General features: G+C 41.6%; 2 protein-coding genes across 3 annotated transcripts in view; one reads left to right on the top strand and one right to left on the bottom strand.

The window, feature by feature from the left end:
* The window catches only part of dtx1 (deltex 1, E3 ubiquitin ligase), a 51,572-nt gene extending 44,865 nt beyond the window's left edge, over positions 1-6,707 (top strand). Inside the window, exons 9-10 of the mRNA XM_017702852.2 lie at positions 3,112-3,201; positions 5,797-6,707. Coding sequence (XP_017558341.1) covers positions 3,112-3,201; positions 5,797-6,021 — 315 coding nt within the window. The 3' untranslated portion in view covers positions 6,022-6,707. The remainder of the gene's footprint in view (positions 1-3,111; positions 3,202-5,796) is intronic.
* A 9,561-nt stretch (positions 6,708-16,268) lies between these two features.
* The window catches only part of LOC108430387 (rasGAP-activating-like protein 1), a 50,659-nt gene continuing 48,178 nt past the window's right edge, over positions 16,269-18,749 (bottom strand). For both annotated transcript variants that reach the window (XM_037535930.1, XM_017702854.2), the window contains exon 21: positions 16,269-18,037. In XM_037535930.1, the coding sequence (XP_037391827.1) occupies positions 17,886-18,037 (152 nt within the window). In that variant the 3' untranslated portion in view covers positions 16,269-17,885. The remainder of the gene's footprint in view (positions 18,038-18,749) is intronic.

The raw sequence follows: 18,749 nt of genomic DNA, 5'->3' as shown, positions 1-18,749 counted from the left end.
TCAATTGCTTAACACAAATAGCTGATCAGCCAATCACATGGCTGCAATTCAGTGCATTTAGGCATGTAGAGGTGGTCAAGACAACTTGCTGAAGTGCAGGCCGAGCATCAGAATGGGGAAGAAAGGGGATTTAAGTGGCTTTGAATGTGGCGTGGTTGTTGAAAGTCTGCCACGAAGAATTAAGGCAGTACTGAAGGCAAAAGGGGGTCCAACCTTTTACTAGCAAGGTGTACCTAATAAAGTGGCCGGTGAGTGCAAGTAAGGCAGGACGTAAAATCATCTCTAGGGTTTACAGAGAACGGTCCAAAAAAGAGGAAATATCCAGTGAGCGGGCAGTTGTGTGGATGAAAATGCCTTGTTGATGTGAGAGGTCAGAGGAGAATGGACAGACTGGTTCCAGATGATAGAAAGGCAGCAGTAACTCAAATAACCAACCAGAGTCTCTGAGGAACGTTTCCAACACCTTGTTGAAAGTCTGCCATGAAGAATTAAGGCAGTTCTGAAGGTAAAAGGGGGTCCAACCATTTACTAGCAAGATGTACCTAATAAAGTGGCTGGTGAGTGTATGTAATCCTGATAAAAGTAAAATAGTGTTAATCTAAAAAAAAAAAGAGTTTTCTTTGGGCATTGTTTAACTGTACAACACCCCTCTTGAACATGAAGGCATTTCATGGAATAACTTTTTGTGAAATCATCTTTTGAGGGGTTCTTTACACCAGAGGTTCAACCTTTTCTAACTCGTGACTGTCAGATTTTGCTTGATTTTATAATATAGTAAAGACTTTTTAAAACATTTAACTATCATGCTAAAGGAAACAGCAGCTGGTTTATGCTTGTCTAGTGCTGGTCTGGTGCTGATCACCCAGCTGTAGTGGTTGATGCTGGTTTTTCTAGCAGGGCAGTTATTTGGCAGTTATCAAGATCTGGATGAGATGCTGAAGAAATGAAAGGAGATATGGCTCACTTCAGTAGATGCATATTCGTTAGCCTTCAACTGATGGCATAATTAGTTTGGGTTCAAAGCTTTATTCAAAGAAAGATCTCTAAGTGTTGAGCACAGAGTGGCAGTTACTCATTTTCTGTCCTCGAACATCAGACATGATTTATCCACGCAGTATTTGAAGTTAATTTGAATGAATTTTATATCTTGCACATAAAACGTGATTTTTCAAATGGCAAAACTGCTACAATATTTTGTTCACTTTGTTTGATATTCATTTGACTCCTGCTTCATCGTGGATGGTGCAAACATCTCCCAGAGCAGCTCAAATGGGGCTCAAACTCAAACATCCGCTCATCATTCAGTTCGCGAATAAGGTGGTGGAAATGTCCCTGCTCCTTTCTCCAAAACTCAGTGCCATTATTTGCCCGATTTGAAAGAGCCCGATTCTTTGTCATCTGAAAATATTCTGCTTTTTGTTTGTGTTTGTTACAATGCTATAAAGCTCATAACTAACTACTGTATTTCTCTTGGTTTTCTCAGTCGGAGAGATGGTAGCTGTTTCACTTGTAGGTGACCCAGCTTCAGAATCTTGCTTTTTGAAAGACTCTGTTTGTAATCCTTCATCCATTAAGGATGAATTTCATGTTCTCCAAAGAGAAACGTTTTACTTTGACTTGCACTGAAACGTAGCTGGCATTGTGGTACAGCAATAGATAAATAAATATGATGTTCTATTTTGCCAAAGGCAAATTTAATGTTTATATATTGTTAAAAAAAAACTGGTGCCTCAGCCCACAATTTGAAAATCAGTGCTTTAGACATCTGGTCTCTGTCACAAGTGCTGTGAATAAATGTGGCTGTTTAAATTCATCCAGTTTTAATAACTTTGTTAACATCTTAATAATGTAATAATGCAGAAACTTTGGTAAAATTCCACTCTAACAAGTTCTAAAAAACGGTGATGCACAAATCGTATAAAATAAAAAAAGCAAAAAATAGATTGTCTTCTTTCTTAAATCCACTTTGGCCTGAAGTTGAATTAACGCCTTTCTCAGTGACTCCTCAAACGCCAGCTCCCCATGTGAACCAGGTTACATTTCACTGATCTAACAGTTACGATCAGGAAGTGGTTGAGATGGAGAGATTCTGGTAAGATCAGCCTCTAACAGCTGCTTAATCTGGGTCATTCCATCTCTTGTGTAGTTAGAACCATTTTTCTATATAGAACCATCCATAGCATATTCTCCATCAATCTTCAATGATGCAAAGGGTTCTTTCAGTGTTCATTGTTCTATATAAACCCATCTTTTTTACTTAATAGGCCCTGAAGAACCATACATTTTAAAAATGACTGACTATGCGAAGTATTATTGTGAAATATGAATCAATCAATCAACCTTTATTTTGACTTAGAAGTACATTGAGGGCATCCCTCATTTTCAATGTAGCCGAGCATTTACAAAAACAGGGATTGACATGACAAAGAAAATAATAACTACATTTAATCATTTTAAATTAGAAGAACATTTTAAATAGCAGTGAATAAAAGATATAAATAGATAAAAATAAAACTTGAGGTTTAAATGATAAGAGGTTAAGATCAAAAGAAGATGAGAGATTAGTAAAGTATTAATACAATAATACAAATTAAAAGTAATGATACAAAACTATTAGTTTTGACCGGGGAGTGTCTTATAAATAAAAATCAACCAGTGTGTTTCCCTTCATATGAGTGGATTCTACAGAAGCATTCACTAGTTTATTGAGATTGTGTGTGATCGTGATTCTTAGTTGTGTTTTTTAATCATTTCTTTTCTAATTAGCAGTACGCTCCTTTCTGCTCTTTTTTTAAGCAGCGTTTGTAAATATAAAGCAAGTCAAACAGTGCAGTGGCACATGGCTGAATAGTGAGAGATTTGTTTATGTTTACTTGTTTACTGTCTCTGTGTCAGAGAAATAAAGCCATAAACAGCCCCCTGTAGTTCTAAATAAGACCTCTCTGATAAAGCCACCCACCGCTGCCGATGAGCCCTCAGGGCATCGTTGGCATTTTCCTCACTGCAGCATGCTAATTAAGGGTGAGAGAGCCAGAGAGACTCAAATGGCCATATATGTATGTGTGTCTGTGTGTTTGTTTATGTTTAGACTCTTGTCTCTCTTTTATTCAGACCACAGAGCATCCTAACCCTGGAAAGAAGTTCACCGCACGGGGTTTCCCACGGCACTGCTACCTGCCTGACACAGAGAAAGGCAGGAAGGTGAGATCATGAGGTTATAAGCATATCATGGATGCTTTGACCAGAGTGCTCTTGAAGCAGTTCAGTCATTCAGTTCAACTTTACTGTCTTCCTTGACTGAGAATTTTTCTTAGGTGAAGAAAAGTGTAAATAAATGATTTAAAAAGACCTTAATACAAGTTTACATCTTTAAGTGGAAGCTATCTCCTTGTAAACTTCATGCAAAAGATTTCGGCATGTGAGAAAATTATATCTAGAGCTAGTTGGACATTTATTTCTAACTAAACTTTCATTTATAACTAAACACTAGCGTTACAAGAAATACAAATAAGCAAACAAACAATCCATTGTGTTGACATTGTGTAATAATTTCCAAACCTCTCCACAAAGAAGCACAGTATTTACATTTAACATCCTTAAGAATAGAATGTACAACCATTTGTCACTGTGGAATTAGACCTGCATTTAACCCATCCGTGTAGTGAAACACCGACATACATGCACGCTAGTGAACACACACACACTAGGGGCAGTGAGCACACTTGCCCGGAGCAGTGGGCAGCCCTATCCATGGCTCCCCGGAGCAACTGGGGGTTAGGTAACTTGCTCAAGGGCTCTTCAGTCATGGACTGTCAGCCGAGGGGATCGAATCAGCAACCTTCTGGTCACAGGGCTAGTTCCCTAACCTCCAGCCCACAACTGCCCCCTAGTTACCTAGTTTGGCAAATCAATCCTTTGTTAAATTAAATCAAGTGATGGGATTTAACAAATGCATGCAATGGCTGGAGTGTTTTAACTCATATATATATATATATAATCTCACAAAAGTGAGTGCACCCCTCACATTTCTGCAAATATTTTAATATATCTTTTCATGGGACGACACTAAGTTATATCCAATTTCATTTTTATAAAGTGGTCAGTGTACAGCTTGTATATCAGTATAGATTTACTGTCCTTTAAAAGGACTCAACACAGCCATTAATGTCTAAATAGCTGGAAACACAAGTGAGTCCACCTCACAGTGAACATGTCCAAATTGTGTCCTCCCTGGTGTCATGTGACTCGTTAGAGTTACAAGGTTCCAGGTGTGAATGGAGAGCAGGGCTGTTAAATTGGATGTTTTGGGTACAAATCGCTCATACTGGCCACTGGATATTCAACATGAGTGCTGCCAGCATTGCTGCAGAGGTTGAAGAAGTGGGAGGTCAGCCTGTCAGTGCTCAGACCATACGCCAGACTATGCATCAACTCAGTCTGTATGGCCGGTGTCCCAGAAGGAAGCCTCTTCTGAAGCTAACGCAAAAAAGCCCGGAAACAGTTTGCTGAAGACAAGCAGTCCAAAAATATGGATTACTGAAACCATGTCCTGTGGTCTGATGAGACCAAGATAAACTTGTTTGACTCAGATGGTGTCCAGCATGTGTGGTGGCACCCTGGGGAGGAGCACCAAGCAGGGATGGGGGAGTGGCTAAGTTGTGCACTACTTTTTGTGGTTAGCTACAAATTTTAGCAACTAATAGCTGAAGCCGCTACAGTTTGACTGAAGCAGAGCACGATATCCTCCCTTCAGAAACTACGCTGCATGGCGGTTTTCCAACTCGATAACGACCCCAAACACACCTCCAAGATAACAACTGCCTTGCTGAAGGTAAAGGTGATGGACTGGCCAAGTATGTCTCCAGACCTAAACCCACTTGAGCACCTGTGGGGCTTCCTCAAGTGGAAGGAGGAGGAGCGCAAAGTTTAACATCCGTGATGTCATCATGGAGGAGTGGAAGCAACCAGTGCAGCTCTGGTGAATTCCATGCCCAAGAGGGTTCAGGCAGTGCTAGAAAATAATGGTGGTCACACAAAATATTGACACTTTGAGCACAATTTGGACACATTCACTGTGAGGTGGATTGATGTGTGTTGCCAGCTATTTAGACATTAATGGCTGTGTGTTCAGTTCTTTTCAGAGGACAGTAAATCTGCACTGCTATACAAGTTGTACATAAAGTTATATCCAAGTTTCATTTCCATAGTGTTGTCAAATGAAAAGATATATAATAAAATATTTGCAGAAATGTGAGGGGTGTACTCACTATACCATCCTCTGTAAAATAATCAGATTGTAAGTCACTCTGGATAAGAGCATCTACCAAGATGTTGTAAATTTAGGTTTTTGTATTTATTGTAACAGTGTTTTTCAGAGCAAATAAATTTCCTCCCACATAAATTGCTTTTTTTAATTTCTCAGATGCCTCAAACTTTTCCATAGAACTGTGTTAAGTAAGCATGACTTGATTCACAATACACACAAACACACACACACACACCTACGCACACATCTAAGCCACTTATCCTTCTGGGTCATGGGGGGAGCTGGAGCTATCCCAGCAGTCATTGGGTGGAAGGCAGGATACACCTGGGACAGGTCACCAGTCCAGTCCACAGGTCACCAGTCCACAAACTCCACACAGAAAGGACCCTGGTCGCCCGGCCAGGAACCCATACCCTTCTTGCTGTGAGGCGACCCGTTGCACCATCATGCCTTGATTCACAATAACAACACTCAAATTTAAACCATTTAGAAATTTAAATCCTCAACCATATTTTCTTTCTCTGCCGCAGGTTCTGAAGTTGTTGATCATGGCTTGGGACAGGCGTCTAATCTTCACCATTGGGACGTCCAGCACTACAGGCGAGTCGGACACAGTAGTTTGGAATGAGGTTCACCACAAGACCGAGTTCGGCTCCAACCTTACTGGCCACGGCTATCCTGACCCCAACTATCTGGATAACGTTCTTGTTGAACTGTCAGCGCAGGGCGTGGGAGAGGACAACCTAAAGGACTGAAGAGAAGACTATTGTGAGCTGCAGTGTATCACACACATGCGCACACAACTCATACAAACCTTCAAACATTGGAGGAGCTTCTGCCCTTTAGAGTGACCCCTAACCTGAGGTCAAAAGGGACAGATGCCTAAAACTGGCATTTGAAATACACGTAGACAGATGAGTCTGTGTGACGTGTTTGGATACAGGTAATGCAGTGATGTGTGATGATAACAAATATATCTGATTCTCTTTCTGATTGACCACCAGTCATTATTACCATCTGACACAGAGGAATTGTTTTTTATCTTTATAACTTGAACCAAAAATACTGCAGGAGGCGCTCTTCGTAAGGCCGAGTGAACAACAGACCATTGCATGGGTACACACTCACAGGATATTGCAGAGGGTTTCAGACAAATCAATGAGTCGATAGGTGATTTTTTTTTTGAGCCAGGCCTTTGAGGATAGATGTGCGTGCGTACGAGGGTTAAATAGCTTACTAACAGAACTGAGCACCACTGTATTTTTCATGCTTGGATGATTTGTTGCAGAGACATTTGAAGCAAAGCTTATGTCCTGTTGATTGATGCTCTCTGATTGTCCAATATAGGACCTGTTTATGTATCAGGCACCAAGTTTAATAGTGTTTGCATTTGTGAAATGTGTGCTTTTCCTGATCTTTAGATCAAGTTAGCTGGAATCAGTGTATAGAGTGCTTTCTTCTGGAACAGGAGAGTTTTCAAATCCTTTTGAGATGTTTTCCTGAAACACATTTATTTGTGAGCTCTGTCTCTCTCTCCTTGGCATTGTTTCCTGAATTTGAAGATACACATGGGAACTCTTTAGTATGTCTCGCGAAACCCTCAGCTCCTCCTAGCTACAAGAGAGAGATTTAGGCTGATAAAGCACAGAGGGGGGCTCAATCTGACCATGCTTGAGCAGATAAATCACCACTATTTCAACTCTGTGCTTCCCTTCAAGGTTAAACTCATTTACAGTGACCGGCCCTGCCATGCCACGGCCCTCGCCGAGGAGCACACTCATTATACTGCCCATGGAGACAGTGGAGTCTCGGGCGTGATCCATCATGGCCTGGGAGAGATGTGCGAGTGTGTGTGTATATTGTTGCATTCATAAGCAATTTCCAGTCCTTGAACAAAAGGTTTTTGTGTGTTCCTTGGAGGAATGTCATTCAGAAGAGATTGTCAGAGATATCTCCTATCAGATGAGAGGTGCCCAACTAAAACATCGATCACAGGGAACAGTGCTAGCTGTTCAAAGGCATTGCCAGGGTCTTGAAGTGAGCTGCGTTGGCTTTTGGCTATTACAATGTTAAAGTCACTTGTTTAATTATACATGGAGCAAAGCTTTGCCTGGAAGCCAGAGTCTGAGACCCCAATAACACCTGGTTGTTTTGTGCATCATTTCAGTTTTAGATAAGATTATCCATGTAGAAAGGCAGGTACATTTTACTTAGATATTTTATCAGTGTATTGGAATCTTTGTTAATCAGCTGCATTTGACAACCAAATCCCCTCCTAGTACTGTGACTGGACCTCCTGCTGTTTTACATATAAGAGACTGTCCTTGAACTGCCACCACTAAACCAAGACATTCCTGCTCCTTTAGTCCAGCTTCCTCTTGTAGGGAAGGGTTGCTTGGTACTCTGTGTCAAAACATTTCTCAAGTTTTCACAGCAGTAGAGCTCGAGAGCCAAGCTCATAATAATACTGATCATCTGACTCCCGACCAGAAAACTTCATTATTTCACTCTGGCTTCAAATGCGAGGTTCGTGAGTTCTGCTGTGTCATCATAGACTTGAATGCTGTTAGTTCTTTGCATCTACACTCACCGGCCACTTTATTAGGTGTTCAATTGCTTGTTAACACAAATAGCTAATCAGCCAATCACATGGCTGCAACTCAATGCATTTAGGTGTGTAAAGGTGGTCAAGATAACTTGCTGAAGTGCAGACCGAGCATCAGAACGGGGAAGAAAGGGGATTTAAGTGGCTTTGAATGTGGCGTGGTTGTTGAAAGTCTGCCACGAAGAATTAAGGCAGTTCTGAAGGCAAAAGGGGGTCCAACCTTTTACTAGCAAGGTGTACCTAATAAAGTGGCCGGTGAGTGCAAGTAAGGCAGGACGTAAAATCGATCGAAATATGCCCTGATTATTTGGTCTTAAATTTATCGTTCCCAAACAGCCTCCAAAAATAAAAGTCCTCAGACTTGAGGGGTTATTTTGATAGGACAAAAAACTGAAGGAGAGCCCTAGATCACATGTCAGGGGAGGAGGACATTTTCCATCCTGATACTCTCACAGATAAAATACGCATGTGGTTAAAATCTTATCAGGTTTCAATCCAGATACTAGTCAGAAACAACCAGGTGTAAACGAGGTGTGAGTGATCATATTTCTCAAGAACTTCAGTAGCTGGAGTTGTGTTATCTATTACCTTGTTGTCCATTTCAGAGGGAACAAGCTGTGTGGATCTTTGTAGGACTCATGAGGGTCATATTGTTGCTCACTCGCGTCTGCAAGGCTTGCGGATGACACTTTCAAATGCTGTTGAACTTTCAAATGCAGAAATCATGGTCTTCCTGATCCCTCAAACACAGCAGCTTTCTTTGAGCAATCATTTGATTTGATAAGTTCGTCTTAGCGCTCATGTTATATTTTTACAGTGTCTTGTAATGCTTTGATGAAATACCGAAATATATATGAACATATATAAATATATACATTTTCGAGTCTAAGTATAAGCTTAAGCTCAGTTTGATGAAGTGTTTAATTTATTTTTTATACTCATACATGTGACACACACAAAACAGAATTCATATGATGTTTAGTAATGTTCAGTACATAATGCTTTTTTGTCAAATCTGACAAAGAGTGGATTTGTCAGAGACGTCAGGGACTGTTAAAATTCATAAGGAACGTCTGATATTAGTCCTACCACTGTCGCTATTTTGATGATGTCAGGTCTGTGTGAATTCTTCTGTGGTAGCAGTCTGCTAGTGTTGGAAAGGGGGCCTTTAGCAGCATGATGTTACCCCCTTACCCCCCATTCCCTTACCTAAACGGGTTGTTTACCTTTATATAACTGCAGGGAAAATTGCCAGCATCAGCATCACCTTTGACTTTCAATTTCATATCACTGTCTCCACTCAAATCTCAGTTTTATCACTTGTCACAGAGGTCTGCTTGAAAAAAAAAAAGAGATGGGGACAGATTTTCGTACACACATTCAAGGACAAAGGAAACAGACACACAGTCTGTGCTGCCTTTGCTTTTTCATACCTTTCACGCTTATATTACTCAGTTTGGATTTCAGCTTGATTTTAAACGGGACTGTAATGTGAACTGACATCCCTTTGATGAGTACTGATATACATGGCACCTGTGTAGTGAATGACAGCAAAGAAAAGCTGTCAAGAATCACTTGACAATCACTATTCATCCAAACGTTCCCTTCGTGCAAACCAGTGTTACAGCAATATGAACCGAGATGAATCACAATAAGTGTGAATAAGATCAATATTTCACTGATGTAGCTTAATACAGCCTAAAGCGATTTGAACACCCAGATTAAAAAAAAAGAGCTGCATTGCATTAATCCCTCACAGACATATGGGTTATTTGCCTGAGCAGTATTAGAGTATGTTACGTTAGATTCAGGACTGTATTCATATTGCATGCTATTTAGTGTGATTTCATAGATGATGTGCAAAAAGTAAGAGGGATTTATACAGAGCAACAGATTAGATGAAAAGAGAAATAAATGTCCTTCTGCGCTGAGATATAAGCATCAGAAGGACGTTGCCTTTATGCAATTCTTTAAACAGAGAAACTATGTTGAAGTAGATGTTGTGTGGCTTATGTTTAGCAACGGATTTGACTTCCAGCTTGCTGTCAAGTCACTTTTCGGGTTGGGGCGGGGGTTTAATTAGTCTCCTCTCATTAAACCTGATTAGTTCATTTATCACTTGTCCACCTTGTTCACTAAAAGTTGCACTCTTCGTTTGTAGCCTTTTGACTAAATGCGCAATGTGTTTGTATATTGTGCCACTGTACAGTAATATGATGAGCTCGTTTGCTGCATGTTACTGATAATGGGCTCTAAGATGCATTTAAAGACGTCTTTGAGAGATTGAAAAGTATCCTTCTTAGAATTCCAGCGATCGATTGAGTGCATATGTGGATCAGTATGTGTGAATGTGGATGTTTTCACAGCTCCTGGCTTGGTTTTATAGCGGAATATGCTGCAGTCTGCTGCCTGGAGTGGAGCCATACTGGAGCTCAGTGTGATCAGTCAGGTGTGTGTGGACCATATGGCCCTGTATCACCTGCTGACGACCCTTCAGGCTTTTCACTGAGCCAAAGCCAGGATGCCATCTTTCACACGTCCTGCCGAGATCATCCAAAGCTAATTATTTTATTACTGTGGAGGGAGTTTGTGAGTGAGGCCCAGTTGCGGTTCTGAAAATAATCAAGCAAATGAGCTCTCTGAAACGGGTTTGGCAGCAGTCTTGGGTATGGGGTGTAACAGTATGCTCAGCTGACTGTCTGCTTGAACTTATGATACTGGCTTCACAATTTGGTGTTCTTGCAATATTTTGAACAGTTGGAATGGAGAAAAATGTTGACGATATCCATGAGACTAGAGCTAGGAGTTTGACTTATGACATATGAGCATGCTGTTGCAGGTTAAGTTGAAGCTTATATAATTTTCAACTGTGGGTTAAGTTGATTGCAAGCTTTGGTTTTCAAAAAATATAATTGAAATAAATGGTACAATGAGGCCAGAAATGTGCTTTAAGACAGTATGTAGACACTTTGAGCTACGCAAACATGGTTTTACACATCGTTGCGTTTTAAACAGTCAAAAGCGATTCATAATGCAGTGAAAGCATAAGCTGCATTCTGAGCTTTACCACAAGGGGCGCTATAATCCATCCATATAATTACGTGATACAGATTTGCATATATATTCCAATATAACAAGCAGCATGTGTTCCTCTACTGTGAACATGTTTAACAGCTGTTGCAATAACCGTAGATTCCCTTTACAAACATTTTGATTTGTCCTCTATTGCCAACCTGGCTTGATTGTTTTAACTGCCGCAGTAACAAAAGATTGCACATCGAGTTTGTATAGTAGAACTGCATTTCCACTACTTCATTGACATTTGTGCTCACTTGCCTGCGTTGAGCATGTTTCTGGCCTTAGAGTAAACTAAGCAGAGGTGGGAGATTCTTGGAAGCTGCACTAGATCAAATTAACACCCAGAACAATGATGCCAGTCCAATGGAAACAAATGGAAATGCCATTGTGGTGAGTGACAGTATGAATACTTGTTACTTATTATGTTGGTATGTTTTTTTCCATTCCAGGCAACTGCAACTCATAGCATAGCAAACTGCACCACTTTTCACATTGCCACCGAAACTAAAAGAACAAAGATGCCTAGGGAATCTCTTGTGGAAGTGCTTGGTATATCTTGGATGCACAACAAATGATGCAGCATCTCAAAATTGCAAGTATAGTGATTCTTATCTGAGTACCACATGTTAGGCTACCTGCCATGACTGATTTCAGTTCATCACCAGTAGACATGATTAATGCATTGTTGCTGCCTGTTCGTATATTTTGAACCGCAGTAATGAACATCTTTAAAATGAGGGTTCGTTTTGAAGGGTGAATATTCTTGCTTTTAAGGGTGATTTGGAGAGCGAATTTTTTTTTTCGTACTTCCTTGGGAACATACTAGCAATTACTGGAACCCTGTTAAATGATGTTTGGGTCAACCTGAGTAATATCAAAATGGATAAATACGTTTCATTATATCTCATCCGATATCCCACTTTTGCTGAATCACCTAACAGAATGCCGTTCATATCGCTCATCTGTCTGATGCGCTCTGCCACATGTTTGCATACTGATGTATTGTTGCACCCCTAGCTTTGGTGTGTGATTTCAAGGCAGAGTGCAAAAAATGTAAAGTGAAATATGAAGTGATTTAGATTAGACGATTTCTTAGTGTGTTTGTCAAGAATTGTAATCGTTTAAAAAGACCGAATTTTGATATTTCTTTGCTTGAAATTGCTACAGAACTATGGAGTTTGGGGTTATTCCTCAAGAATGTTAGCACTGCGAGAGATTGTCTTTGCATCAGTTTTGCATCTCTCGTCCTTTCCTTGCCTTTCCTTTTCTTTGTCTTTCTTTTTGTGCCTCATAGGACAAGTCCATGCTAACTTAATCATTTATTGAAGTGCCCATGTTCTCTCTGTGTGATGATGTCAAAGGTGCATGGGGTTTCTGTGTATTCTTTTATGTCATGAGGGCAAGAGAAAGATGTCTTAACATGCACATTGTAATGTAGATCTATTACTGATATCAGGCTACAGTTTAGTAATATTGTTTGACGAAACAATAAAAAGGGCTTTTATAATATGTCTTAACATAACTGTTATGACCATGTTGCATGTTTGTGTTTCCTGTGAAATAAATACCGCTCCTTAACCAAAGGCAGACTGACCTTTCCCTCTCTTTGTCTTTCCTCTGTCCTTGTCCTTTTCTGCCCACTGATTCGGACCCTGTTGTTCCATTACACAACTGCTAATGAGCTGTAAATAATGTGAGAACACACAGGTCACAGCAAACTTAACAACACTGGATTCTATGAACATCCCTCATAACTTACAATAATCAGTAAACCAGCTGTAGGGCAGTGGGTGTATATATTGAAGTCATACACTGTATGTCCAAAAGGCTCAGCCAACATTTTACTGCAGTAACAGCCTCTACTCTTCTGGGAAAGCTTTACTCTGAAGATTGGAGCATTGCTGTGATGATTTGATTGCATTCAGCCACAAGAACATTAGTGAGGTCAGGCGCTGATGTTAGATGATTAGTTCTGGTTCACAACAGCCAATCCAACTCAGCCCAAAGGTATTGAATGGAGCTCCATCACTCCAGAGAAGGCCGTTCTACTGTTCTACAGCCCAGTGATGGGAGGGGGCACTGTACCACTCCAGCTGATCTGATACTTGGAACCGGGCATGGTGATCTTCGGCTTAGGTGCAGCTGCTGCAAAGTTGCACTTGATCCATTGAGATTTTTTTTAGTGTAGGCCCAAAAGAACCAAGATTTACCTTTGTTTCTGATCACAATTATTATGTTTAGACATAAACATGGCTGTTTAGTTATATAGACGTACTATCATGTGTTTTTAATAGAAGGTAACAGTCCAGCATTGACTGATCAGGAATAGTCTTCATGCGCCTTGCTACCAACAAGAATATGTGTATGCGATAAAAGTGTAGGAGGTTTTGTTGTTGTTAAATGGGAAACTACCCACTGCTTTCTCTCTCATATTTACTCACAGTAAGTCAGAGGAATTCACAAAGGGTTCCTCTCTCTGCTGTATAAAGCCTTTTATTAGGCTAGTGGGCTGCTGAGAGTTCCCTAATCGGCCGATTTCCGTTGCTCCCTCTGTCCTCTAGTGTTTTTTTATGGTTTTCTCCATCCTCCCCTCTCCAGCGGTGCAGCGGTGCAGCTGTGCGCGACACATGAAGCCAGCGAAGCAGCAGGCTAGAATGAATTATTCTTCTTGATGTTACAACTGATCTTGCTTCAAGAAGACCATGTTTGTCAGTGCCAGTTGTATGGACAATTATTTTTTAATAAAGAAAACAAGCATGCAAACCACTGTTGTGTATGTATTAAGTAAAACATGACTCATGTTTGCATTAATGCATTTGCATTAAGGTCCTTACTTGAAGAACAGTCTAGATTGATCCTGGGTATTACTGTGTGTGTGTGTGTGTGTGTGTGTAAGAGAGAGAGAAAGGGTGAGAGAGAAGAGAGAATTGATCCTTCCCTAGTGATTTGTACATATTGATTTCCGCTCAATAAGGGGCCCGGCACACAAAGAGCTTTTTTGTCAAAACCAAACGTGTATTAAAGCAACAACAGCATTTACTGCACAGACACAGGTGTTTAAAACAAAAATCTGAATAGAAATATATTTTGGCAAATAAACAGCCAGCAAAAACAGTTTGGCATGCAACACCCACCCTATTATTTTTCCCCTTTCTCACACACCTCAACGCACATGACTGTAACTGGCACTTTGTAAAACTGTAATTAATTAACCTATTCAGTTAGATTCAAAGGAGCATTATGCTCAAATACATATTGTTGGAAATCATATCCACAACCAATTGTACATTCCAATCTTCAGTCCTAAAATGATCTACTGCTAGATACTAAAGCAATAAAAAACACAATAAAACAGTTAATTACTCAAAAAATCCAAAAGCCTACCATATCACAAGCTAAAGCGACTGAGCCATGCTCCACTGAAAAGCTTTTTCCACAGTGGCCGCCCTGATTTGTGGTTATACCTGTAACCTGAATACAGCGTAGCCTGGAAACGCCCATGGCAACGGCAAATATAGCGCGTTGGCTGGACGTGTCCTAATGACCGCCGCAAAGGCAATACGTTTTAGCCCAGCACACTGAGAAAATCAGCTGTAACACATTCATGTACAGTTCAAAAAAATCTATACTGATGTGTGTGTGTGTGTGTATATATATATACACTGGCCACTTTATTAGGAACAGCATTGTAATACTGAGTAGGACCCCTGTTTGCTCTCAGAGCAGCCTGAATTAACAAGGGTGCTGAGATTCTGGTCCATGCTGACATGATTGCATTATGTAACTGCTGTAGATCTATCATGCATGCAAGTCTCCCATTCTATCACGTCCCAAAGATGCTCCACTGGATTCACTGTCACATTCAAGAAGCCAGCTTGAGGTGACTTTGGGACGCAGGATGTAGCCATTAGAAATGTGTCTAAATTGTGGCCATAAAGGGATTATTAGGGGGCCCAATGTGCACCAAGAAATTAAAACTCATCAGACCTGGTGATGTCCCCCCAACCCCCCCGGCCTTAAATTGTCCATGAATGGTGAGCCTGTATGGTGAGACTGTGCTCATTGTAGTCTCAGATACCTGTTTTTGACTGATAAAATACACAATGTGGTCTTCTGCTGTTGTACATCTACATTCAGAGATGCTTTTCTGATCACCACTGTTGGATGAATGGTGAGTTACTATGGCTTTCTTCAGACCCTGATAACAAAACTCTCCTCACTTGGACTGAGCTCTTCCATGTGCAACTGGGTCCTAGACTTCCTGACCAACAGGCCGCAGTCTGTGAGGATCCACAACATCTCCTCCCCCACCATAACCCTCAGCACTGGCTCCCCTCAGGGCTGTGTGTTGAGCCCCCTCCTGTTTACACTGCTTACATATGACTGCTCACCTATCCATCCAGGCTGTCATATTGTGAAGTTTGCGGACGACACAGCAGTGGTTGGATGCATCACAAACAGAGATGAGTCCAACTACAGGCAGGAGGTGGAACACCTGGAGGGTTGGTGCAGAGAAAACAACCTAAAGAAGACGAAGGAGATGATTGTGGACTTCAGAAGGGGCCATCATGACCACCTCCCTCTGCACATTGGAGGTTCTGAGGTGGAAGTGGTCGACAGCTACAGGTACTTGGGTGTGCACCTGAGCAGCAACCTCACCTGGAGCAACAACACTTCCACTCTGGTCAGGAAGGCACATCAGCGGCTCTACTTCCTCAGGAGGCTGAGACGAGCTGGACTCGGGAGGGCAGTCCTCACCTCCTTCTACAGATGTATGGTGGAGAGCGTCGTGTGCTCCAGCATCAACGTGTGGCATGGAAGCTGCTCTGCTGCAGATAGGAAAGCACTGCAGAGGGTGGTGAAGGCTGCACAGAGGATTGCTGGAGTCAGCCTCCCCAGCACCACAGACATTTACACCTCCAGATGCAGGAAAAGGGCTACCTGCATCAGGAAGGATCCCACCCACCCAGCACATGCACTTTTTGTCCCGCTCCCCTCAGGCAGGAGGCTGCGGAGCATCAAGTGCAAAACAACCAGACTCAGAAACAGCTTCATACCAGAAGCTGTAAGGCTCCTAAATTCCAACTGACACTTACAAGAAAAAGTACTGTTACAGGCACTGTCACTTTAAACCGCACTGAGACACTTTATCTAGACACTTTATCCACTGCTCTAAGTCAATATCATGCTGCTATAGCAAACTTGCACTCTGGACTTCATATTGCTGCTAACTTCCTACTCTCCCTCTCTTGTGTACTTTCTATTTATTTATCTATTTTAATAACAGCTCTTGGGTGTAAACTGGACCATGAGATCTTAATTTCGTTCCACCTCATGTACCATGTGATGCGAATGACAATAAAATCTCCTTGAATCCTTGAATCCTTTCTTAATGCTTGAACAAGTCTGGCCATTCTCCTCTAATCTCTCTCATCAACAAGGTGTTTCTACCCACAGTGCTGCCACTCACTGACTGTTTTTCCTTGAATGAAAATCCCATGCCATGGTCAGTCACTACAGGCCACCACACATGAAATGTACCAAATGATCAACTGAACCGTTGCATGACAGAGCTGGTGTGCTTGTGTTCCTGATAAAGTGGCTGGTGAGTGTATATACTCTGACTGGTCACTTCATTTTATCTGCATTCACTGGCCTTTTCATCAGCTCCACTTACCATATAGGTGCACTTTGTAGTTCTACCATTGCAGACTGTAGTCCATCTGTTTCTCTGCATACTTTGTTGGCCCCCTTTCCCCCCCATAGGACTACCACAGAGCTGTATTACTGGGGTGGTGGATCATTCTCAGCACTGCAGCGACACTGACGTGCTGGTATGAGTACATCAGTCACTGCTGTCACTGAGAATAGTCCGCCAACCAAAAACATTCAGCCAACAGCATTCTCAGGGCAGCGTCCTGTGACCACTGATGAAAAAGCACAGCAGCACTGCTGTGTCTGATCCACTCACACCAGCACAACACACACTGTAAATACCACGTCAGTGTTACTGCAGTACTGAGAACAACCCACCACCCTAATAGTACATCTCTGTGGTGGTCCTGTAGGGGACCATTGAAGAACAGGGTAAATGGGGCAAACGAATTAAGCAATTGTAGAACTCTGAAGTGCACCTATATGGTAAGAGGGTATGATAAAGTAGACAAACAGTGTAGAGACAAGGAGGTGTACTTAATAAAGTGCATGGTCGGTATATACCTTTTGTTTTAAAAATATCAATGCTATTCCTTTTAAAAAGCAATGCTTGGAAGAAGAGTGCCAGGTCATGTTCAGCTGGGCAGAAAAACTGCATCATAACGACTTCTGAACAGCCACTGAAAAGTCATCCACTGGGTAAACAAAGCGGCAGCGCAGATACAGGCACGATTCTCCTGCTGTGTGTGTGTGCACGTGTGTTTGAGTGAATGTGTGGCATGTTGTTAAGCAGGTGATGTCATTTAGCATCCCGCCATGCTAACCATATATGGATACATACAGACATACTCATATTTTCAAAAGCTACAGTTTGGCTGCTGGCTATAAAATCAACACAAAGCATCAGTTCAAATCAGTTCAAGTCGGTTCAAAATACAAATACATACAAAAACAAGTCACAAATGTTTCGTGAATGTTGGTCTAATTATAAAGCCTGACAATCGTCATAAAATGATTAATTTACTAAATTGCATAATTATCTTTTACAGGACGAGAGGCCCTAAAGGAATAGTCATATTTTACCTGCATGGTGTGGGTGAAGGGTGAGGGTGGAGCAAGGGAACTACTAATCTAGGGCACTAAGTGTGTCAGAGGTTTGTCAAGACTGAAGGGTGTCTGAAGAGCACAGGATTAGAAAATCTTCAGGTCGTGAAGAGATTGCCAGGCTGTGCAGCAGGTCTGGAGTGCAGGGTGGGCTTTAAGGGCAGAATGTAGTGCACTCTATGAAGGCAGGATCAGGCTGCTGGCCTCTTCAGACTCTCTGTGCTGGAAGGAGGCGTGAGCACGTTCCAAATCCAAAACCATGTCCAACAGCCGGGATGCTACAGCTCGGAGGCGCTCATTACGCCCCTGCACACTTGTTCCTACTCCATCTGAGAGAGAGAGAGAGAGAGAGAGAGAGAAAGAGAAAGAGAGAGAGAGAGAGAGTGAGACAGACCGAGAGAGAGAGCAAGCGAGAGAGAGTGAGAGAGAAAGAGAGAGATAGACAGAGAGAGAGACAAAGAGAGAGTGAGAGAGAGAGAGAGAGAGAGAGAGAGAGCGAGAGAGAGAGAGCGAGAGAGAGAGAGAGAGAGAGAGACAAAGAGAGAGTGAGAGAGCGAGAGAAAGAGAGAGAAAGAGAGAGAGGGAGACAAAGAGAGAGAAAGAGAGAGAGAGAGACAAAGAGAGAGTGAGAGAGCGAGAGACAAAGAGAGCGAGAGAGAGACAAAGAGAGAGTGAGAGAGCGAGAGAAAGAGAGAGAGACAGAGAGAAAGAGAGAGAGAGCCCAGATGTGTATGCTTTTGTACATGTTGAGGACAACCAGAGAAAAATAGCACTAACCTACACAAATTAGTTCTAACTTTGTAAAGTTAGACTCTGTGCTTTTACAAAAGGGCAAAAACATAAACAATACTAAACCTAAGGCTAGTTTAGGGCTAAGCTTAAGTTTAAGCTTTTAAAATCACTACTAAATACACTAGTAGAAATGATTGTGTTTTAACTTAAAAAAGCAAGTAACCCGGTTGCCTTAACATTTTGAGTTCATTCAACTTCTGATATTAAGTTAACAGAAAAATAATGTGTTTTACATTCTGTTAACTTTTT

Source organism: Pygocentrus nattereri, chromosome 28 (assembly GCF_015220715.1).
Source record: "Pygocentrus nattereri isolate fPygNat1 chromosome 28, fPygNat1.pri, whole genome shotgun sequence".
Classification (NCBI taxonomy): Eukaryota; Metazoa; Chordata; class Actinopteri; order Characiformes; family Serrasalmidae; genus Pygocentrus; species Pygocentrus nattereri.
The sequence above is the reverse complement of the archived record's forward strand: the minus strand, read 5'-3'. Positions and strand labels throughout refer to the sequence as shown.